The 24,889-nt window shown below is 44.9% G+C and overlaps 1 protein-coding gene across 2 annotated transcripts in view; it reads left to right on the top strand.

The window, feature by feature from the left end:
- REEP1 (receptor accessory protein 1) overlaps window positions 1-24,662 on the top strand; it is a 74,595-nt gene extending 49,933 nt beyond the window's left edge. The window contains exons 7-8 of one of the 2 annotated variants that reach the window (XM_042808097.1): window positions 19,622-19,695; window positions 22,202-24,662. In XM_042808097.1, the coding sequence (XP_042664031.1) occupies window positions 19,622-19,695; window positions 22,202-22,273 (146 nt within the window). In that variant the 3' untranslated portion in view covers window positions 22,274-24,662. The remainder of the gene's footprint in view (window positions 1-19,621; window positions 19,696-22,201) is intronic. The other variant, XM_042808098.1, reaches the window with a different exon arrangement.
- The last annotated feature ends 227 nt before the right edge of the window (window positions 24,663-24,889 follow it).

Genomic DNA, 24,889 nt, shown 5'->3' with positions numbered 1-24,889 from the left:
GTTTTGTTCTTAAGGCAGCAAACTCAGCTCACCTGGCCAACAAATCCCTGTCTTAATACATAAAAGTTTTTGATTTTGATCTTGTTTTGTATCAATACTGTGCAAGGATCTCCCAAAATGAGTCTCTGTAAAATTGAATTGTTCGTAAACTTTTCAAAACGAGCCTAGTATTCATCACAAATTTTTGGATCCTAGTAATTTGAGATTTTGTTTATAATTATTTCAATGGAAACAACACAAATTTGCAAAATCTTCCAAGACCTTTATCTGTCTCATTTCACCTAGTGATTTTGCTGAGGTCCCTAATCTAGGAGCCTTCTTGCAGGCCCCTTCTCCACCTGCAGACAATGTGGAGAGGCACGTCCAGAGGGTGATTTCACTCACAGGTGGTGGCATTATGCTGTGCGTAAAACTGTGGCCACAGTTTTGTTCTCACTTTTAAGCAGATTAAGTGAAAGATATGGTCCTGGTCTCTCCAGTCCTTGCACTGTTTTGTGTGGGCACAATTATGTTTGTAGTCAGAATGTCTAGAGAGCCAAATTGATCAGAGTCGTAACTATTGTGTGTGTGTATATGGCAGAATGATCTCTCAGCCAGACTGTATGGTCTTGAGGACCATATTCAGGGTGCTGTAAGCACACCAAGCCCAGGTGTGGTTCTGTCACTCCACCTTGTGTATTTGTTTAGTTGGAGTGTTGCACGTAAGCAAAGGGCAGACAGAATTTGCTACAGCCTGTTAGTATGCTATATATACATGTAATACCTATATGAGTATGCCTATGAGCAGTTACTACAGAACAGCTGACACACAGCTCTTTTTCCTGTCCCAAAGCCCTCAGGTAACACAAATGTCTGTGTTGGTGGTCCCCACTGCCTCAGAAACATTAGACTTCTCTTCATATTCCTGCTTTAAAGATAATGAGATATAGTCTGACATCATACGGAGTCAGCAAAAATACCCCAGATTGTGTGTTTGACGTGAGGATGACTCAGCCAAAGACCTCACCTTTCTTGTAAAAGGTCTTTCTAACCAGCTCTTAAAAAGCCTAATAGGAGTAGCGGGGATCCACGAAACAACTTTAAGAACATTAATAGAGAGTCTGACCGGGGCTGCAAACATTGTACCCTTGGTTAGAATAGAAATCCTGCTTTGTGAGGACTTTTACGAAAGGCTGGAGTGAACAGGTCCTGTGTCTGCAGAAGAAGCAGTGTGGTGGTTAGGAGGCAAGACTGTGAGTTAGGACACACGAATTCACACCCCTCTTTTGCAAAATACTGGTATGACCTGGAGCATACCTTTGTTCCTCAGTGTGTCTGTAAAACAGAAGAAATTGTACTTCCCATGACCAGGCCCTGAAAGCCATATGTGGTAGAAGATGCTTGTGTATTTTAAGGTCAATACCTTAGATTTCTTATGTGGCTTTCTTGTACACCCTACTTCAGCGATTATAACATGTAAATACCTGTGGAAAAGTGCTGCCTATGGATTGATCCCAGTTGTGCAAAAAGATTTCTCTGTTTCTAGTAACAGTTCTCTATCTTGCCACTACCTCTGAGAAGTTTTTGGACAACTGAAATGTCCCTTTTATCGTTTCCCTCCTTTTATTCTGTCCTTTGTTCCCCAGTTCAGGCATCTAAGAAGCTGAACATGGGTATGCTGGGATCTTGATAACTTGCTGACCTGGGTGCTGCTCTTATAGCCATTCTGCCATATGTTCATTCAGGTGCTTCCACTCCCACCCATTTCCCTACATCTTCCATCCGTACCAACCTATTACAGTCCTGTGGAAGTGCAGCTCTCAAAGTCACTGCCTGAGTTTACAAATGATCAGTAACTGTGGCAGAGGCAGGAACCTGAAGAGTTATTTTGGCTGGATATGTTGAGTGCTGCTGCACATGGGGTTTACCTGAAGAAGGGAGCATTGCTACTCCACGGCCAGTCTTACAGGTGGAGAAGCCAAGCACTGCTGTAGCAGTTGTAACTTTATTTGCTTTGGGACTGGCATCCCCATGCCTGGGAGTGTGTGTGAGCATCACTCAGTCCTTCGGGGGTCACAGTCTTTGGTGAAGGAGTATGTATACAGATTGCCTATGGGTGTGCTTTTATAGCTCCCTTTATTTCTCTTATATGGCTGTCAGAGATGCATAAAGGCTGAAGGATGCACTTTCCATCTAGCACAGAGTCTTAATTTTCTCAACAGGAGAAATGGCCATGTCAAAGAGAGAATAGCAGCCTTATGATAATGAGATGTCAAGTACTACCCTCAGGTGAAGGAACAGCCTAACTATGGTCACTCAAATTGTCTGGCACTAAAGAGCTGTGGATGCGGAAAGAAATCCTGAAAATGGCGTAGCTGCGCTCCTAAGGCAGCTGACCCACCCTGGAGAAACCAGGAGTTATTTTCTTATGCTGCCAGGTTTTCACAGCAAAACCTGCTGGCACACGGGGAGCTGCCCTGCTGCTCTTGGTCTCAGTTTGTGGCAGTCGCTGAGCTGTGAATCAGTGAATGGTGGGAGCATGTCCCGAGGAAACACTGCTGTTGCTTACCCTCTTATTATATGCTGCCCTCCAAAGTTGCTGCCAGCTATTGCCAGTGACAGGTGACAGACCTGACCAGACCTTTCATCTCATCTGGCACTGCTGTTCTTAGTTTCTTGAGTGTTCACTTTTATATTCACATGCCCATATTTTTTCTTGTTGGTTAAATCAGCTTAAGGGGACTTGTGGGACCTAAGTTAAATTAGTATTTGATCCAAACAGTACTTTCTTTTACTATTTTTGAGGGATTATTTTTACCTCAGATCAATTTGCTGATCTGCCTTACTGGGAGCCTCCAAAATAACTTTTCAGAGAGCTTTGGGGACGTATGTTATGAGATCAAATGGCCAGAAGCTAGAAGCTCCTCAAGCCAGATTTCCTACTGAACAAATGGAATCACACCCTTACTGTAAGGCAAAGACAAGAGATGGCTCTTCAGGTCAAGGTTACAGGAGTAGATGCATCCCATTCCCTGAGCAATGGAAACAGTCAGATCTGGTGTGGAACTTTTTGTTGCTTGATTCCAATCCTGTTGTGTGACTGTGTTTAAGAGCAGATACAATATCTGAAAGGAAGTGATTTGGAATGACATGGGGTGGAGAAGGGTCTGTTGTCTTCTCTGTACAGATGAGACTGCCGAAACTCAGATTTGTTGGTATGAACCCCCCCACTCCCCCTGTGAGCACCAGGAGTGATTTGGGTTCTGGTTTCCCGTCTCTTTGGCATGCTTCCAAGTGCACTGAACCTTGTAGAAAGACTCTTCTGACATCAGTGGGCTTTGACTCTGGCCAAAATCTGGCTGCAGGAGCATGCTATGCTCAGGCTATATTAAATAACTGCTCAGCTTTTTTCATTTCCATTGTTGTTACTTTTTAACGTGACTAGTGCTGGTTAGATGGATTTGTGACTCTCTCAACCCCCTCTTGACATAAGCACTGTGTGAAGAGCGTGGCATTTAGTTAGGAACAGCCACATGCAGACACAGCAAAGGTTTATTTTTGCCTGCTGAAGAGTGTCTTATGAGGCCAAGAAATAGAATGTACGACAGTTGCATTTGAGACAAGGGTAATTACTCCTCCTTTTCCTCTACCTTTTGCTCCTTCTTTTCCCCTCTACCTTTTGCTGTCTTTGCTGCCCTTCAGCGGTGCCCGCTATACACTGAGTAGTCCTGCTTGTGTGGATGGCTGTCTGCAGGAGCGGGACTGCTCAGCGTACAGTGGGCCCCAGGTGTATTCACACACACCCCACAGAAGCACCTTTCTCCTCCTCACACCCTGTCAAAAGCCACACACAGAGGACATGAAGGGGCAAAGGCTGCTTTCACCATGATTTGTGTGTGGCTGCCGACCCTGGTCGTAGCGCATTATGCGAAGCATCACCACTGCTCCCGTGAAGCACATGCACACCTTCCTTCGACACACAGCGAGGAAACACGATGAGTACCCTTGCTGCACGTAGCAGACCCACCACCTGTCCTTTTAATCTCATCTTTTGCTTTGCTCTTAGTTCAGCGTTTCTCAAATTAGTGTCCTGGCACCCTGATGATAGCTTGTGATATTTTAGCTTCGATGCATGTTCCAACCTGTGCTTCTTCCACAGGCAGAATTGCCCCTTTCATTTGGGAGCTGTAAATGTCATGTGTTTAGTCATCGTTATGGAAAACTGGAAGCTCCAGAAAAACATTTCCAAATATTTTTCAAGGCAATCCCATTGTTCTGGCAAATGTCCAGTAACAATCCACATACAGACATTGTTAACAGTGGGGGACTTTTGCACTTGTTAACCTTACAGTATTAAGAGCATCCTGGACAGTGCAGATAAAACTTGTTCCCTTGCAATGGCTAGTGAGTGACAGATGTGACTTGAGGAGTGGGACATTGGCCACTGTGTCACGTAGCTTAATCCCATAGCTGATGCAAACATGTCTCATGGTCGCTGATGCCAGTGGAAACCTCCAGTGTGGGCTGGACACTGGAGGCCAGCCTTGCTTTGGGGTGAGTCAGTGGGACATACCTCAGTGGCAGGAGATTGGTGTTGCGTTATGGGACAGTGAGTGTCCAGAGCTGACACTGTCTGGGCCAGAGGATCACATATTATGGAGCCACCATTTCTATTGCCCAGACCAGGTGCCCTTTCTGCTTAAGCTTACCCCAGGCAGAGATCATTCTCAGCTGGAATGATTTCAAAGCAGAAATGTGCGGTGTGCTTTCTGATACTCTCCACTCCTCTGTGGAGGAGAGAGTCAAGGCTGTTTCTTTGGTTTACACTTAAGTGCTGAAGGCTTTGCAGGACAGAAAAGAATGGAGGAATATCAGCATTCAGGATATATCTGGATAATTCAGTCCCTGCCAACCAGAAAAACTCCAGAAAGATGTGTGAGAACACATGTATATGTTGTATGAGCTCTCAGAGAATAAACAGTCATAAAACTGTGATCAGCTACCTTCTGTGTAAGATCAGAGGCTAAACCTGAAGCAGATCTTTTGAGGTTGGTTGAGACTCATCTCTTTTATACAAAGGCCATAGTTTCACAGCAGCATCCAGGCAATGTGAGCCAGCACTCCTGTTGAAAGGGTATGACCTAACTGCTTGCTTCTGCCCCATGCTGTCCTTTCCTTTGGACGTGCTTAAATCTTACTTATATATGCTGGCCCCAGTCAGGAAGCTGCTTCAAGTTAAATGCTGTTCCTTGCTTCCAGGTTGCTCTTGACCTGTGTCAGGTCCTCAAGCCAGTACAGAGAAGCAGCACAGACATCAGCCACAGGACAAGGAAGGTGGAGGCCAGAGTGCGAGGGGCAATGGGACACCTGCTTTCAGCAGCAGCACTGGTTTATGCTGGTTTAAAATGACTGAAACTATGGAATAACTTTTAGTGTCTCCAGTGCAGGATAATCGTGACCAAAGAAATCACACAGAGATCAAACCTTTTTTTTTTTTTTCCTTCAAAACCTTTTTTAATCTGGAGTCATTGATGCCACTGTGAGGGTTAAATTGGAAGGCTCAAACTGGAAATTATTTCTAGGCTGTTTCCTGGAACACAAGCTATCCACAAGATGAAGCTGTAAAGGTCATGCTTTTATGAACAGCCATGTATCACCTGCTTTTGCACTGAAGGGTGCAATGCAATTCCCTTGGCTGCTTTCATTCTTAGGATAATTCCGTCAAAATATATTTCCTGCAGGAGCCCTCAGCACGTTCCTGATTTAGGAAGATCAGGGATCTGTGGATAGTTTTCCTTCAGGAGCTGCGTGAATGGCTGCACAAGTGCTTGGAGAAGGCTAAATTTACTGAAAAAAATCCCAGCATGTTAACGATACAAGTCACAGTATTGCACCCTGTGTTTATTATGAGCCTTTTGCACTGTGTTACCCACTGCTTATGCACACTACCGGGTCTCTCCAGTCGGGAGTTATGAGGAGCATAACGGACTCCAGCAACTCTATAGGAGTCATAAATCGAAGATGTTTATTGCCGATACAAGCACGTTTATATATCTTCCTAAAAACTGATCACACATAAACAAAAAGCTTGACTGGTTACATGCATTCTTCACACGCTGTCCATGCGCCTAAGACTAACACTTGTTTGGTCATTACCCTCTGTCCATAATACACCAGACAACTCATTGGCTACAAGGTAGTTACTGCTATCCTAAGCTTATTGGTTAATTAAATCTTACAAGCACAAACACAATGTCCTATACGTTTTTAGCTCAAGGTAGAAAACTTTCCACTGTTTAAGAAACAGCCAGACGTTTTCCATTAACCATAGCCTGGCATGTTTTCTTCATGCAAAGCTCAGCATCCCTATCATGTTTTTCTGTGTTCCTGTTTGCTACTCCCAAGGCTTCTGGCTGACGAAGGTCAAGATGTCCTCATCATTCACTAGTTGTACAGCACTCAGTTCCAAGTCTTGCTCTTGTCCAACGTGGCCATTGTCCTCCAAAAACAATCCCACAATTCCCCTTTTGTTTTTGTGATACCCAAACCTCGTGCATAGCTCTCTTCACCATATGTTGCACACAGTTCAATATACATGGCACTATTATTATCAAAGCTAAAACTATTATTACAGTTATCAAGCCCTGCTTTACAAAATCCTTTAACCATCCGGTAATGCCCCATCCCCTTAACCATTGGTCTAGTCCTCCATCAGTGACCATCAGCTTCTTCATATTTTCTCGGATTTGGTCCAGCTGCTTGTGAATAGAAACTGAGTGGTCTGAAAGATTCATACAACACATTCCTTTAAAGTCCTCACATCCATGACAGTGTACTAATAACAAAAAGTCTATCGCAGCGTGATTTTGTAGCGTAGCATGCCTAACACTATCTAAGTCTACTAACAAACTCTTAATTATGTTAGAGGTGAGATTTAATTGCTTGGCCATCCAACACCCTAATTTTGTTATATCTCCCAGACCTTTCCCTGCTGCAACTCCAGGAGTACATAAGGCTGAAATTACCCTTAATGGTGTGTCCCAAAGCTGTATTTTATCACTGCAGTTTTCATCTAATTGCCAGACTGACTGCCACTGTCTCCGATTACTCATCTTTGTATCCCACAGTGTTTGGTTTAATATTTGTCGCTGACTTGGAGCAAACACAGTCAGTTTCCCTGTGTAACACGGGCCTCCCAATGCCCCTGCCGGGATACCGGGCCAGGCCCTATTACCGCAGATCAAAAATAGTCCTTCTGGCAATGCTAACGGATGCTTAGGTAGGCTTGTATTAGCCCAGAGCCCTCGATTACACTAGGCTGTATCATTCATATACCATTTTTCCGTCGCATTTACCCAAACACTGTTGTTAGGATATGTTAACAATGAAGGATGACCCTGGATCATATGGTCCTTGTTTATCAGCGAACTCCACATTATCATTGTTCCTCCAAACATGATACAACTTTGATTACATGGCATAGAGCCAAGAATGTCTAACTCTTGAGGAGGCAGCATTGTTAACATTTAGATTGTCTATGATCAGAGCGATTCTTACTGCCTCCGTTAGTTTAGGGTACCATTTCATTATTTCTTTCCTCTTACAGTGTCTTCCCCATGTCTGGTTGCACATCTGGATTAGCTTACTATTGTTTGCCATTAATGTCAAATTGTTTTTTACCCGTCCCCGAAACTGTGTGGTGTCAGAGGTTGGAATGCCGATCAGACACATACAAAATGGATCCCCTGGGGTGGACATTGACAAACATAAGGAGTCTTGACCTGTTTGATTTGCTAACGTTACCCATATGTTCTGGCTTGGCAATATTTGAAGGATTTGGCTCGGCGAAGTCACCAGTTGTATTGAGACAAGGATCATTCCGATGGTCCTGATGATCCAAGCCAAGGCTTCACCCATTTTTCAGGAACCCCTCTGGTGCCGTTTCCTGCAACAACACAAGCATAGCCTCGACCCCAAGCTACCAACTGCATTGGACCTTCCCACTTATTCACTTCTATATTTTTCAGCTGTACCGTGACATTCTGTTTCATTTCTGTCACTGGCCCCACCATACCCTGCACATGTCTAACAATTGGTGGCACCTCGTTTTGTTGTACGAGACGCAAAAAATTTAGTACATATACTGCTTTCTGTAATTTCTCATGCGGTGTTGATCCTGACTTTTCCCCCTTTTTGTTTTTGAAGCTGCTGCTTCAAGGTCTGATTGGTCTGTTCCACTTGTGTCGACGCGCAGGATGATGGCGCGCTCTGCCGGTAGTTTCCCAACAGTGATCCATTTTGATGAATTTTAGATCTGCACTCTGCAGCACGATGCCCTGGCTTCTGACATTTATGACAAATTATCCCTGGCTTCTGACATTGACATTTATGACAAATTATCTTGGGTATTCCCTCCGAGCTTCCCCCATTTTTTGTTTTTGCATTGTGATTTAAAATGGCCTGGTTTGTCACAAGAAAAACATGTATTTTCAGTTCCTGGCCCTCTCACTAGTGGTTTAATGGCAGCTGCAAAAGCATTGGCCATCAGGTCCACGGCATGTTCCGGCGTACCCACCTGATTACATGCCTCAACCATCTGCACTAAACTCGCCTCCTTTGGTAATGCCAATAGGATGTGCTTACACGGCCCATTGGCATTTTCCACGGCCAAATTCATTAATATGGCAGTTTTCACTTCATCATTGACAAAAGCTTTATCCAGTCCTTCTCGCAACCTATCAATGAATGTCATATATGGCTCCTCTTTGCCCTGCTGAATCTGTGTATATGATGGCTGTGTTTTCCCCTCCTGTGGAATCATACGTAATGCGTTCAAGGCCATTCTAGCTGTTTCCCTCAATGCTTGTTCTGGAAGCCGTACTTGCAATTGAACATTAACGAACTGTCCCTGTCCTGTCATTTGTTCCATTGTGATTAATCTTAAAGGATCCTCCTCTTGGCGTTCAAGCTTTTTTTATCATTGGCATTTCACACTGTTTATACCATCTGTCCTGCCCCAGAAGCTTTTGCATGGGTGTAAGAATCATACCTACCAACTGCCTGCAATCCCACGGTGTCAGAATACACCCAGTGAACACATTATCCAACAGTGGCTGCGTATAAGGCGCTTGCAACCCATTTTGCACAACCGATTTTCTTATTTCCTTAACTATATCCCACGGAAAAGGCGCCCACTGATTTGGACCATTTGGGACCGCGGTAACAGGACAAACTAGAGGTGGCAACATTTGTCCTTCTTGCAGAGCACCAGTGTAGACGCTGTGCCACCGCTCTCTCGGATCCCACCCCGCCACCGGTTGTTGTCCCACCCCCTTGAAACCATCATAATCCCCCCAGTCATCCTCATCGCTATCCGGGAGAGGTGGATATAACGACGTTATTGGTTTTGAAACCACCTCCCTTGGTTTTGGGGCGGGTGGCGGACAATTTCTCTGGGGTGGCTTTAGAGGTGGTGAGGGATCTTTCTCCTTTCAGTGGCCCCCACAAGGACACCCAGTTACACAGTTATTACAGTCCGGAATACATTCTTCCTCCCTTTCTCATCAGATGGTTCTTCCAGGGATGGAGCAGAAGGCTCCAGTGTGAGAGAATCGGCTATCAGGGTAAAAGGATCGGGGTTCGGGGTAAACAAAGTCAGATTTTTGGAGGTAATCACTGGTTGCAGGGCTGCAGATGCTCCCCCAGCCTCATTCCTTTCGGCTTTCATAGCTTGCAAAGTGGTGAGCACCAGCTTCCAAACTGTTGCTAACTCGTCTGTACCCTTCTACCCTCTTCCTATAGCATCCCATAATTTATTTCCGATCCCTTCCCAGGTCTCTGGTTTAAACACCAGTGCCGGATCAGGTGCAAACCCTTGGCTCTTGCACCATTTCAACAGCCCTCTAACAGCTGACTCCTGATATTTTATTCCTCTCTTGGAGAGTATATGCAGTAGGAGCCTCACTATCACACTCTCTTCTGCTGATAAACTCTGCCCCATCCTGCCCCAGCTGCTCACCTCGCTGGGTCATATTCCTGCTGCAGCGTATCCTCTATCTCCAGGCCAACGTCTGACCCCCTGTCTCAGTCCTGCCGAGCAGCTCCCAGCCGGTCTTTTCCTCTGCCTGACCTTCTCCGATCACGTCGGGGTCACCATCTGAGAATAACGGACTCCAGCAACTCTATAGGAGTCATAAATCGAAGATGTTTATTGCCGATACAAGCACGTTTATATATCTTCCTAACAACTGATCACACATAAACAAAAGGCTTGACTGGTTACATGCATTCTTCACACGCTGTCCATGCGCCTAAGACTAACACTTGTTTGGTCATTACCCTCTGTCCATAATACACCAGACAACTCATTGGCTACAAGGTAGTTACTGCTATCCTAAGCTTATTGGTTAATTAAATCTTACAAGCACAAACACAATGTCCTATACGTTTTTAGCTCAAGGTAGAAAACTTTCCACTGTTTAAGAAACAGCCAGACGTTTTCCATTAACCATAGCCTGGCATGTTTTCTTCATGCAAAGCTCAGCATCCCTATCATGTTTTTCTGTGTTCCTGTTTGCTACTTCCAAGGCTTCTGGCTGACGAAGGTCAAGATGTCCTCATCATTATCCAGCTGTACAGCACTCAGTTCCAAGTCTTGCTCTTGTCCAACGTGGCCATTGTCCTCCAAAAACGATCCCACAGAATTATTTCTGTTTAGTGATCTGAGAGCAGAGCCAGGGAAGTGTACATAATCCCAGCTTTAACACCCATTAGGCATATAGCCTGGGGTGAGGCACGTTCCGGAGTCTGTGCTCCCTTCTGGTGAATAGAGACAATTGTCTTTCTGTGCACACGGGGGCAATGAAGTTAGTCTCAGAATGATGCCGCGTGTTTTCTGAGAGATAGTAGCTTAGCCTGATGAGTTCCTAACGCTCAGCTCCTCTTTCAGTGTGCACGTGTTGCTCGGTATGCCGACTCCTCAGAGGTGAGTGCTGGATTTCCTGCGCCCCAATACCCATGCATCCCTTTTGGGCATGGCTGTGTTCCCCAGCCTGGCTTGCTCCTGCCTCTTGTACTCGCTGGGTTTCCTAACACCAGGGGCACAAACCGGGGGAAGGCCAGGCTGCGAGCGAGTTTGTGAGCTGTGTGTGTGCTGATGGCAAGTATTGCGGTGCTTCTCACCTTACTGACCTGTGTTACCCAAGGCTGGGGAGTGTTTCTCTGGAGAAAAACTTGCAATCCTTTCTGTTCTAGAGGATGTACCACCGCTGCTGCACCACTCCTCTGTCCGGTATCCCCCAAAGCTAGTGTAAAACCACTGGGAACACAGTAGGAGAAAATGTTCCTCAGTCTCAGCCCTGTTTTTCTCTGTTCTGTAAGGACTGGTATGTCTTTGTTAGTGGAGGGCACATTTGTGTTTGGGATGAGCAGGGTAGCAAAACCCAGTAGCAGACCCTGATATGACAAAATAGGGTTGAACAGACTCTCCCTGCTTCAGTCCGCGCTAGAACTGGTTTTGAAAAATGTCCCCACTGTCCATAACATGTATTGTGTTTACAAATAGGAGTGCAGTGAATGGTTTAGCTGCTGGTGGTCTTTTCAATGCTGCGCCAGTTAGCTTGGTTGCTAAGAGCTGAGCCGTATCACTTCTGCATTTTGTCCCAGTGGCAGATGAAAGGAGGGGGAGGCCTCTGATTTGGGCATGCCAGAGGATGGGGCTGCCAGACAGCTTGCCTAGGGAGAAAGAAGAAATCCAGACTGGCAGCGTCTCATGTTGGTGGAAGAAAAAGACCTTTGTAACTTCTTTACTTCTCATCTCATGTGCTTTTTGTTTATTTTGCACACTAATCAACCTGGGGACTGCAGCAGAGGGACTGAAGGATCACAGCGCTGCCACCGTGCTCCAGCTGTCTGTGCTTTCCCAGGGCCTTGCGCCCGATGTGCCACGCAGCCCTGTGCAGCATCAATGCTTGGAGGCTGGTGGTCCCAGCCTGACACAGTCTCCTTGCACACTGCATCGGTGGCAAACCAACGCTTGTATTTGCTTTGTCACCCTCTCTGTTGTTTTTTTTCTGGTTATTTGCACTAGCACATTTGGGGTGAGTGTGCCACTGTGCAGGAGAACAAAGACTGTTTAAGGTGGTGTCTAAGCAATCATGAAACACTTGTATTCACAGTGCATTTTATTACCACCTTTCCAATTTTAGCCTAAACCAATGTTGTGGATTTGACTTCAAAGTGTTATAAATAAAAAGAATCACTGAATCTTTAGTAGCCAGGAAAGTCATTTAAAGATGCTACAGCAGTAATCAGTCCAATATATTTAAAAATTGGCCCCAAATTCATGTTGATCCAGTTTAAATTGCATGCCCTGTCTTTCAGATTGGCTTGTCTTACTATTTTTCTCCCTCTGACATTATCCAGTCCCTTAGACTATGTCAATAGGGATATGCTAAGGCTCTATCTCATAGAGGGTTCATTCTGTCTCCACAGACTGCCCTTTCTCTGTCTCCAAGGCAATAGATGCATTAATGCACTCTCAGACAACGGCCTGACGCTTAAAATGCTCCTTTGTGAGTGCAGCTTTGGTAGTTTAGAAAGCTGACTATGTAATGTGAACACATTTTTTCAATGCCACAAAAAGTGGAGGGAAGAAAGAAGCTAAGTTTGTTTAGCTAGGACTAAGTCGTCCTGAACTATTTGCACTCATCTTTCCTTGGTGCAAACTTTTTCATAGCCATATTCAGAGCACAGTCGTTAATAGTGCTCATTTCAGAGAGTTTATAATCTAAACGGGCAGATAGTTAAGCCTTAACTCAAGCAGGAGTATTAAAGGCTTTTTAGAGCCGTGATACAGCCTTTTTTGTCAGGAGCAGTTGCCTTAGGTGGAACTCAATTGTTTCTCTTGCTGGCAGACTCATAGAAACCCCTGCAGCTTTTAGAAGAGCACAGGCTGGTGGGAGCAAAAGTCTGCCCATCCTGCTCCCTAGAAGTTGCCCTGAGAGAAGCACTGGGCAAGATAAAAATAGTTTGGGCCAAAACATGGTGGTTTCGTGAGGATGTGGCCTGCAGGTGCCACGGGAGTGTGCATTTCTGCAGAGACTGAAGGCAGCATGGGCTCACCCCGTACGGGAACAGACCCGTCACTGTCAGCAGTAGTGGGTTCCTCTGCTGCTGAAGCTGTTTGTTTCAGAAAGAGCTCTTTCCTGCTCAGTTGATTGACTCCAGCCAGCCCCACAGTCTGCACAGGACAAAGCATTGACACAGTTCAGGGCATTCATACTCCTTTGCTCTGGGCAGCATCATTAAATGCAAGCGTGTTCCACTATATATAGTCCAGCATGTCTTGAAAGTTTCTATGCCAGCTCTTCTTGCTGTTGTTCAGAGGCAAAACTCCTTCTTCACACAAGTTTCTGACTTATCTCCTCTATGTTCACAGCATGTGGAAAGTCAGGCTGCAGCACTAAGGAATAACGGTACAATTACCTTAAGAGCTTTTTTTCCCCTTCAGGAAGGACAGAGTAAACATCTCCAGGGATGTCTGTTTGTCTTTTGGCAGTGCCTCTTCAATGCTTAAACGCTGGTCAATGTTAAACAAGCTTGCTTGGAACTGACATTTAAAAAATAACAAATATTGTGTTTGGTGGTGTACTCTCAACTAACATCTCTTAGGTGCTGTTACAAAGACCTGTTGAGAAGGAGGAACAATTTTAATCCTTACAGATGATAAATATATCTAGTAGATGTTGAAAAATCAGCTGTATATGGGGAGAACTATTGAGGCTGCCTGTATTTGAGGGGACATATAATACTAAAAGGCTGATTAGGAGCTTTAAGCAATGTAAGAAATGTGTAAGGACATTAATGACGAATGGGACTAGTTTTTGTGTGTGCACCAGAGGGTTGTGCTCCATAGGAGTGACTGATATAGTAGTATACACCGTAAAAACTGCACATCAGCAGTGACTGACAGTCAGTGAAGCCAACACGTGCAGCCAGCCAGCCACAAGGCATTGCAGCACGACACCAGCCCCTGGAGTTTTTCCAAAAAAATAATGTTGGATCTCTTCCTACACGATTGTGACCCTGAAGACAAGGTGACAGGTCACACACAGTCAGCACTACAGCTCAGCAGGGACCCTAATGGGACATTTACTTAATTGCATTTTAAACAAATCACCTTATTGGTATATTAGATGTATCCAGCCCCATCTTTGTGATACGCTACAAACTGCACATGAGATTATTACAGTGGAATGTACTCTTAAAAAACTAATTGACTTTGCATCAAGGGGGCTGTTCATATATCTCTGAACTAATTCAATTAAATGGTGTACGTAGTTTCATTTTTGTTCTTAGCCAGTTTTGCTCCCAGCTCTTGTGCTGGGGATTTTTTTTTTTTTTTAATCTGTCTCTCATTGAGCTTAAAGAACAAATTACAGCTTTCTGTAGCTCTAGTCATGTTGTTCCGTAAAACTACCCTTTACTAAATGTTGAATCAAATTTTTACAGGCATGATTTGCATCACTTTGCAACAGTACCTTTGAATGATAATTTGGGAATTTCTCTGGGTATTTAAAAATACTTTCATACTTATTTTGGTTAGTTCAGGGAAATGAGAAATTTTTGTAGAAAATCATTAGGTTCTTTAAGCACATTTACATTTTACCAACAGAAAGTTGAAACATTGATTGTTGTTTAATAAACTCCAGTTGAACCACAGATACCAAGCAAAGATGATTTCTGTGCTCTGAAACAATGTTTCTTCCCCCTCTACACCCAAATGTTTTCCCCTAACAGTTTATTCTTTCCTTTTCTCTATGTAAATATTATGGGAATCTGATGTAAGTGTTACAGATTGCATGAGTTTTCTTCTGAGGTGTTTGGAATAGACTAGCGCTTAACAACTTAATCATTTGTGGGATATGTTTTCATTAACGGTTGACTTTGTGGATGTGATTAGACTTGTTTGCTTTGACTGCACTTGACTTCAGCTTTGAAAAGGATGTCTGCCTCTGTTTTGTGGCTCTTGGGCAGTGTGTGCTGGTGTAGTTGGCTGCTCCTAACTTCTTGGTTTGGCAATGAAAACTGTTTGGAAAGTACATGACTTGGGTTGATGTCTTTTGGAAATGATGGCAAATTTATCTTTGTTGCAGGGAAAAGAAGCTGATCACCATCGTATAATAAATATCACTTCTCTTGCTCTTATTAATTGTTGTGCAAACCTCTTTATATGAATTATCCCCTGGAAAGGCTTAGCTTTGGAATGACTTTATCTTCAGCTACAATAATACAATACCTTGCTCCTGGCTTGTATGGTCAGTGACTGTGGTTTTCCCCATTGCTCCCAAGGAATTACAGTGATGGGAGGAAAAAGTATTGTTCCCAGAAAAATAAGGGGGAGGGGTCCAGCTTCTCTCAAAGATATTGGGGTGCTTGATTCCCATTGTAACTGTATTAAGTGTCCAAATTTTTCAGAGGATCTAGATCAAAGTCATTTAGTCATTTGTAGTTAGAATGGACGAGGTCTTGACCTCTGTTGTATCCATGAAAATCCATAGGAGTTACTCAGGATTTACACAGCAGCATAGACCAGAGCCTGAACCAGAGAGGTTGCTGAAAAAACCCAGCACACTACTGAATCCCATTTGCTGCTGTAGAAAGTTTTGCAAGTGAGATTTCTTAGCCCTTGTAGAATCACAGGGATTAAAGATGATGACAGGCTGGCCCTACATTCCCTTGTCTGTGCTGGGTTGTTCCCTGTTGTGTATTTAATAGCTTAGATCCCAACTCTACAGAGCACTCGAATGTCTACTTTAACTTGAAATATGCTCAGCCTCAGAGCTTCTCACACAATGTGTTGGTTATATCAGTTTCCTTGGAAGGAATTAGGATAGGATGATAGGAACTGGAATTAAGGGGTCCATTTCCTTAGACTGTTTACAGTCAGATTCTATCTTGCCTTAGTGAAGAGAAGAGTGTAATCTGGTCTGGATAATGAAAAGATGTTTGCAAGAGGTGGCAGCAGCAGCTTTCATCCTGGCACACCAGTGTATCTCCTATTTCTGAAGTGATTCTGCCACTCCGCACAAAGGTGTGGACCCATAAATGTAAGAGATGGAGACACCCGAAGCACAGCCCGCTCTGAGATGGGGAGCGAGAGTCTCCCAAAGATGAGAGAGCCAGGAGAGTCGTCTGGTTTATGGTCCATGCTTTTACACAGCCACCTCCTGGCTGTGACGTGGTCCCTGGGGCTGTCAGCTGCTTCCCTGGAACAGCACACACTGCTGGTTCTGCCACTCTGGGGACGTCTGATCGTGGCCTGAGGCCCCACAGCCTTGTGTCCTAAAGACCGATATTAGAAACACACAGGAGGTCACCTGAGGCCAATTGCTGTCCTCCAGAAGCATGGGCCAACCTTGACAACATGTTTTACTCCTCAGTCTTTACCTTCTCCATAAACAAACCTTGGTGTCCCAGAACCCATCCATTCACTTAAAGACTCCATCTCATTTCTCACTAATTCCTCGCATGTGTGCTTATTATTGTGGTTAATCCCCTGCTTTACATTTTCTCCTGCAGAGGACTTACTCTGTGGGTGTAGGAAAATTAGGTTTTTATCCTGTCATCACCCTAGTCACAAAAAAAAAAAGAAACCTACTTCAGAGTTGGTGGTCATGCAGCAGCAGCCCTTCGGTGATGAGTTGCTTCCAGTCCCACAACAGTGTAATGCTTCCACAAATGTGGGACAAAGTCTAGCACCCCAGATCAATATGAGGTTTGGCTTCCCCACAATGCAGATGTCCTCCCCAAGGCAGGATGGGCAGGGAATCCTCCCTTTTTGCTCCGGGTCTCAAAGAAAGGACTCTGTGTATTCGAGATCTGCTCTCATCAGTGGTCAGAAATGTAGTGGAAAGGCCTGGCTTCTTCCCTTTTCCAGTTCAGTGAGGCTGAAGCAAAACTGGTTCCCATTTGGCTGGTTTTCAGTGCCTCACTCACAACAAGGTGGAGCAGGGGAGAAGAGGGCGTCAGCCCAACTTCCAGTGGACTTCACTGAGCTCTCAGCCACTGGGGCCAGAGCAGTAGGTGCCAGCTTGGAGGCTGAGCTTTCCTCTTGATCTGCACGGAAGCAGCTCCAGGACGTGGATGTGACGCTCAGGCTGACGGGGAGAGCGGAGGAGCCTGCGGGAAGCTGTGCCTCTGCTCTGCCTGCTGCGGAGACGAACGGCGCAGGTGGCAGCTCTGCCTGGAGATCTTTTTCACCCAGCACCCAATTCAAGCCAGAGAATGATAATGGAGAAAGCAATGTACACTGGAAAAACATGGGATTCATGGGAGCATTATCAAGGCTGACAGTTCCTTCCGTCTCCTTTTGCAGCAGAGCGGCTGGCTGTAAGAGAAAGGGAGTAGGGCACATTTGCCTGATCCTGTGTGCTCTCAGCTTCACAGCTGGTGTCTCTGCACTCTGGTCACTAAAAGCTCTAATTCTGCTTCTCCAACACCCCTCTGTCCTGTCCCATTCAAAGTCCTCCTGTACCTGGGGAAAGCCCTGGTCTCCTCACAGCGGCACATGACTGGAGGTGTGTTGTTGGGCCGCTGTACAAACCTCAGTGAGGCAGTTGAAAAAAGTCTTGACCCACTTTTACTATCTGGAAACAAACTGCCTAAAGTCCAGCCCGTAGTCCACATCTGGGGGACCTCTGGGAAAGAGGGCAGCTGGGAGAAGTCATATAAATTGGTGTTGGGGGCAGTATTTGGCCTCCAGGCTGCAGATTTGGGCATGCTTGTTTCAGGCTTTGCTCAACAAACAGCATTTAAACCAAACTTGACTCCATTTTTTGTTGGCTTAGAGAGGCACCAAGAACCAGCTTCCACATCCAAGATGGCCTAAGCTAGGCTCTTCCTGGGTAGCTCATTTCCCAAGTGGAAGGATAAAATAGCAATTAAAGTAAAATGTTGCTGTACTGCTTTGCCATGTGGTCTAGAGAACATTTTTTTCTCCCCACAATGTAGTCTTAACGCTACATTCATATATAGAAAAAACCCAATTCATCATTATCCTGGGCCTCTCTGCAATGTGACTATCAGCATTTTCAGTACAGCTGGGAAAAAAGTCAACTTCCAGCTCTTCCTGGAAGCCTGCAATGGTGTCTTCCAGCCTGCCCATGCAAATGGTGATAAAGGGATAAAAACACAGGGTCAGTGGCCAGAGGATGGTGTACACTGCTCTCTGGAGCAGCAGCCTCATCCTGTGGGCTGAACGCAGGGGCTGAGAGCGTTTAGCTGCTGACTTGAATTTGGCACTGGAAAGAGCCCCAGTGACCTGCTTGTGACTCATGGTGTTGCTGTAGCCAAATCACTTCCCCTTTGTCTCTGTTGCCCAACTGAAAGAACTGTTGGAGAATTTAGTTCTTCTGTGCTTTAAAGATCTAAATGGATTAGTAAGTATTAGATGTTTAAGAATCCTCTTTGGTTTTAGTCTTTGGTCTAGCAGTCCTACAGTCAAGCTGAGACAAGCACAGAGCATTATTTCTATGTATGTTCATTCAACATCCTAAGTATAAAGCCAATAATTGTGGTTAATGCCATCTAAACAGCAAACACTTCTGCTCCTGACATGTTTCAGAATGAAAAAAGCCTAACGGTCAAACAGAGAAGGCTTCAGCCCTGCTGATACGGAACTCTCTGTTGAGATGCAGGAAGTTTGGTCACACTGGATGTCCTCTTCTGCACCTCTTGCTTTGGACTGTCCATTAAAAATACCGTCTTGCTTCACTGTCTGGATTTAAGCAGCAAATGGATTGTGTTCTGCAGCATGACCAACCCCACAGAGACTGTGCTGTAAGTTACAAGGATAAGAAGCAGCAAGCAGGCAGTAATGGTCTGTAGACATCGGGCCATAATCTGTCTTCAGATCCGTCAGTGGAGTTAATGCTCCATAAGATTTACTCCAGAGTGACAGAAGAGAGACCTTTCCCAGCTCTGGTCTTGCAGCAACACACCCACTTGCTGAGGGTCCATTCAATGCCTGGTTAAGCTTTTGGTTAACTTCAGTGGATCTTAGACTGGGTGCTTGGCTCGAGCTCTCTCAGCTTCAAGTCTGTTAATGCTCTGCTTCATATTTCTGCATCCCAGGCAGCTCTCTCTATACTGACCAGAGGGCTTCAACAATCATTCGATGTCTTCTAGAGGACACTCCTGGAAGCAGTAGATGCAGGAACTAAGTATGGAATCAGCAATTCAAGAAATCAGCTATTTTATTTATCCCTGAACCAAACAGCAAAAAAAAAATCTCCTAGAATCAACCTCCAGAACATCAAAGGCTGTGAATTTAGTCTCAATTCTATGTAGAATACTCGAAATAAAGCTTATAATGGCTTCATAAACAAGAGCCTTTTGATTTCTAACCCTACAACTGCTATTACTTGAGTGTGATGTGTGAACCTTCTGTCTATTAATCCCTGGAAGATGCATGGTTTTGCAGTGAGGTGGAATTTGGCAGAGTGTGAATCAAACCATCACTGATTTCCTCATCCTTTGTTTTCACGTTTAGACTGTAAATGGCCGTGTTAAATAGGTGTGGACAATAAGTATGAAAAGTCACCTGAAGCAAACTCTGAAACAAAAAGTTCTGTGTTCTCAGATGATGAAGAGAATGATTCACTGGATTGTGCTTCCATGAACAAAAGGCCCAAAAAGAAGGATCGACCCCTTGAGGTACTTACACATTGTCAAGGCTCCTTCTATGACATTCCTTGAGTCTTCAACTGAATGCACATCTCTGGTCTGAAAACACTGAGTCCAAACAATACATTTCTGGTCTCTCAAGGCTGGGTCTTACTATGGGTTCACTCACTTTTCTGCATGTGTGGATTTCCTGAAAGAAGTCTGAATTCATGCCTGTGGAGATAAGAGTTATATGGGGCTTCAGAGTTGGATCTGAATTGTGGAACTTGGATCTAGCTCTAAACCACGTGCTAATGTGGAGGTGTTTGGGTGAGAGGATTTGGATATCAACTGCTAGTTGATTGTGCATGTCTGTAGAAGAAAATGTATTCTCACTCCCAAGGCAGGTTAGTTGGGGTGAGAACAGCCAGCGCCCACAGCCAGAGCACTCACAGTTCAGACCAGATTCCCACTCACTTGACTTTACACCTAGCCAAACCCCACTGCAACCAGTGGCAGTCCGTCCTCCATGAATTTGACATGTTTTTGAATCAGGCACTGTATTAACAAGTATGCTTTAAGTTGCTTCATGGGAACAAAAGAACTAAAGGAGATGCAGATCTCACACTGTGGTTTGCCAGAAACAATATTAGCAACACTTTGTTGTGGAGGAAATAAAACATCCATGGGAGATGCTGTAGGCAAAGACTCCTTCCAGATTTGAGGGGGGGGGGTGGAGCCACAGTCAGCAGCTCTCAGATTCTAGCTGGGAGATCTCCATCGTGGGGGAGCTGGGTTTGTTCCACCCTCCCCTTGGCTCAGTGTGAGGGAGCAGGAGTCGTGTGGTTTGGTTAGCAGTTGTATGTCCTTCTGGCGGGTTGTCCTACCTCTTGGGGGCTCTCACCAAAAGCTGGGCTGCTCTGTTCTTACTGTGGAAAGGTGCAGCCTCTCTAGCTACTCTCAGAGCTGTCTAGTGGCCTTCCAAAGGAGGCAGAGCTCTTCATTCCCGATTTAAGAGTCTTTAGTGTACATTTAATGGCTGCTTTGCCTTTAGAGCTGTTTGGCTTCCCGAAGAGCAGCTGTACCCCAAGCTGCAGGAGGTACTGCTCTAGTCATCTGGCTGTGCCCCAGGGCTCCTGCTTTACAGATAGAGACTCTGAGCCAGCAGCTATGGAGCCTGGTGTGGTGCAGGATCCTTGACTGCCATGTCTAGCAGCTTTCTTCCTCAGCTCTTCTCCAGCTGTACCTTTCTGGGTGCAGCTGTCCCATCCAGGTCTGTTGTGATTTGGGGGATTCACAGTGGGGACTAGAGGTAAGATTTTAGGTTTGGAAAATGGGGTGAAGTGTTGGATGAATCCCATTTCTGCAAGAAACTACTTTGGTTTATGAGCAAGCTAGAAGAGATGGAGATTCAGATGGAGTCTAAACAAAACCTCACCATGCTGCAGTTCCTTATCTATATGAATACCTTGCTGCATCACGGGAATGTGGAAATACAACATGATCTTGGGTTTGAAAGTCCTATAAAATAGAAATTACAGAGTCCTCACCAATGGTAAGATCCTGTCAGAGTCCAGAGTTCTTACAGGTAAATAGGTTGATGCTGCTAAAGAAAAAAAAGCTTTGGATACTTATGTAAATGGAGTGGAATTGCTTACCAGGCCTTGCAGTGTTACATGATGCTATGACAGGCCTCCACACTGAGAATTTGTGCTCCTCTGCAACATCTGGTAAACATTTCTTTTTGTGAAACTCGTAAGACACAATGACATGCCAGAGCTTTTCTAAGAGAAGTATGCATTGCAGATTAGGGTGGCTTTTGTTGTTGTTTTTGGTTTGCTAGTCTAACTAATTTCTGTCTCAGTCTGGAGAACCGGGTTAATCACAGTAAACCAGTTTCATGGAGTTGGTCTGGCTCCTCCTGGGTGTTCAGGGCTCCTTTTTAAAGCTCTCTGCATCAGCTGACTGCAAGGCAGAATTACAGTAGTTGGCTTCTAAAATGATTTCAACAGTTTATGTCTGGCCTGTCTCCCAAGCAAGAGGCTGATCTTTTTAAAGAGTTCTGCCTTGTGAGCATTACAGGCCGGGTGTGTTTCAGCTCGAGGAGCCCTTTAGATTTGTAGTGCCCCAATGAGCTGTATGCTCAGAGGGGCTGTGCCTGGGCTGGACACTGCAGGGTGGGCTGGGAGACACCAGGGATGGCTTTCTGCCACCAGTTTGCTCTCTTGATCCACAAACTGCTGTAAATGGCACCAATTTGTCCTGCCTGGCTCCTTCCGTCCTTATGTTATTAGCAATCTTTAGCCACACCTCCAACCAAGCGCCAGAGGGGAAGGTGTTGGTGTAACCTGGGTAAAGAACTACAACAGGTTTCTTAAAGGGGTTAGTCCTCAGCTGGTCATCCATTAATGACCTTCAGGGCCAGGATCTGCTACTCCATTACATCATACCTGGAATGGGATCACTGACACAGAGGTACCATGAGGATGGGTGAGTTGTAAGGAAAGAGAAAACGTTTCCTGTTATGCCACTGAAGTTTTCTCTTGCTTTTCTGCAGGCACCGCCTAGGACCCTTAGACCTCGCTTCAGGAAGAAAAGTACCTCGTCCTCTGCCACTGAAACAATGTGAGTGCAATGAGCCAATAGCACCAAGATCCACAGAATGTCTCTCTTCTGCCTTAAAGAGCTACTCGTTAATCATGTAGGAAACAGCAGTGGGATGGATGTGCTTTGATGTACAGCATTGTAGACATGGCCTTTCTCTCTCCTCTCTCTGTATCCTCTGTTACACGCTTCTCGCGTTTGTCCATGGTGTGGGTAGCACAGTCGGGCAGACACCTGCAGGTTAAGAGTCCTTGTTTTGTTTGCAGAGTGTACACCCACTCGTGCTAATCCTGTACGGCTGTACATTTACAATTCTCATTTGTGTCTGCATAGCTCTAGCTCTGTGAATGCACAGCAGAAACAAAAATAATCATGTTGATACATTGACAGTGTATTTATTTATGGCTTTATCATTAATGATGTGGTTTTGCAGAAGCCATGGATTTCTCTTTCCTCCCTTCCTCTTCAAGACTCTGAATGATGTAACAAATGTCAGAGTACTTTGTACAAAATGTCTAAGATTCATTAGCAAAAGCTGACCTGCAACTCTGTTTCACTCTCTGCAAGTAAATCAAGTGTTCTGAGAAAATCATTGTGCCAAAAATCGTAGAGGCAGAACCACTTACAGAGGACGAGGAAGAGACGTGCAAGAGAAAGTGAATGGTTTCAACATTGTAATGAAGGGGGAGTCTTAATTTTGATCAGCCTGAGCCAGGAGAGTATTGTGTGGAAAACGATGGCAGCTAGAAGAACTAGGTAGTATTGCTTGTGGCAAATGTTCTACTGCCAGTTTTAAAGTGTGAGCAAGCCAGGCTTGTACTAGCCACAGCGACAGAAGTTAGAATCACTTTCGTGATGCACTTCCAGGGGAAAATGCACCTTTCTTCCCTGCCTGCATCAGTGTCAGCCCCAGTGCTCTGCTCTCCTGGTGAGGTGCTGCTGCTCTACTTGCACGAGCAGAGCAGGGCTCTGGGCCTGAGCTGCTTTTCGGAGCCTGGAGTTTTGCCTGTAGCATGGGGTTTGGTTAGAACCACAAGAACCAGACGCAGTGGTGTATTTGTATCCATATATAAATGAGAAATATAAAAGAAGGGGAAGATGTGGTAGGGTTTGTGTATTTGTGCTTCAAGTTGGTGTCTCTTGTAAGTGTAGAGCATGTGAGATTCACACGTAAGTTAATTACGTAGCCCTTTGTGTTTGCTCTTGGACCTCTCACATAGACTAGAAAAACATTAGCATTATGTAGAGCGTGCCATCACTATTGGATCAGTGCAGGGGCTTGGTGATGAACAGTGCTGTTAATCTAGTTCAGGTGCAGCAGTCCAGGATGCCAACAGCCGGCTGGAGTGTATCAGGCTCAAAGATAAATCTAAAGTGGCCTTTAAAACCTTTTCTCTGCCACGTATGCGTTGATATCCCAGCTGTCCCTGCCTGATGGATCCCTGAGGTTTCCCCCAGAGCTTCCTACATGTATGGGGAAGAGAGAAAAAAATTATGCACACGCACAAATGTTTATCTGACCTGGCTAGGAAGTGGAAGAGGCAAGCAGGAATTTCCTGTCCCTGCCACAATATTTGGCCTCATTACCTGAGAATTTAATTTCCTTTACATGTGCTAATTCAATCATATTTTGCAATGGGTAAGAAGGAAAAAGTCTTCAGAAAGTAAACTGAAAAAACCAACAAACCTGTCTATATAGCAGTTACAGAAGAGTCAGTCCTTGGAAGATACTCAGCAAAAGCTTTGAGGAGCTAAGCTTGTGTGTTTTATTTTTAAGCAGCTTTAGAGTTTATTTGGTTTCCTTTGGCGAACGTTAAAAAGAAATAGCAAACCTGCCTGCAGTGTTAGCAGAAAATAAAATGATGTTGCAAGCAAGCTATATTTCCCTGATATGCAATGGGCTGCCATAAAATAAAAAAGAAGCTGACAAGTTTGCACTCAAGTATGCCAAAAAAACCAACAACATAGAGCTACATAACATCTGATAAATTCTATTCTCAGACATGTTGTATTAACATCGATTCTCACTAAAATTATTAAATGTGCGTCTAATCTGCTGTTTTACTGTAAACTTGACTGTTTAGCATTTCTTAAGTGCTGAGGTGAAATTGTTGACAAGGGAGTTGCCTTATATCTCTCAAAACATTCACTGTATAAATGAGAAAAATAAACCTTTTCATATCTCTGGCAAAAATGTATTATCAACTGAGCTGTATATTTGTGTATAGATAGACAAGAAATGTGAATGCCTAACCACGTACACTTAGTGCTGTAGTGTTCTGTGTACAGAAGAGAACGGTCGTTTGCTTTTGATTCCTCATTTTCCACACACAGGTTGTTTACAGGTGTTGCTCCAAGTCTGTCATGTCATTCTTTGGCTACTCGCGTTCGTTCTGAATAAACACCAGACACGACGTCTTTTGTTCCAGTTTTTCTCTTGAGCTTCTACCAAGGAACAAGCCCGATTCAGGGGGTCCCTTTCCTGCGCTGCTGCTGACCCCTCCTGGCAAACCAGAGTTTGCACGATTTGAGCAAGGGGAGGACGCACGGATGGCGGCTGCTTCGGTGTGTGTTGGTGGGGAGCAGTTCTCTGCTTCCTCCCAGCTCAGGCTCCGAGGGTGCAAGCGGGCTAACCACTTGC

This window comes from Tyto alba, unplaced genomic scaffold (assembly GCF_018691265.1).
Source record: "Tyto alba isolate M040663 unplaced genomic scaffold, T.alba_DEE_v4.0 Super-Scaffold_6, whole genome shotgun sequence".
NCBI classification, from domain to species: domain Eukaryota; kingdom Metazoa; phylum Chordata; class Aves; order Strigiformes; family Tytonidae; genus Tyto; species Tyto alba.
This window is presented reverse-complemented; position numbering and strand designations above follow the sequence as displayed.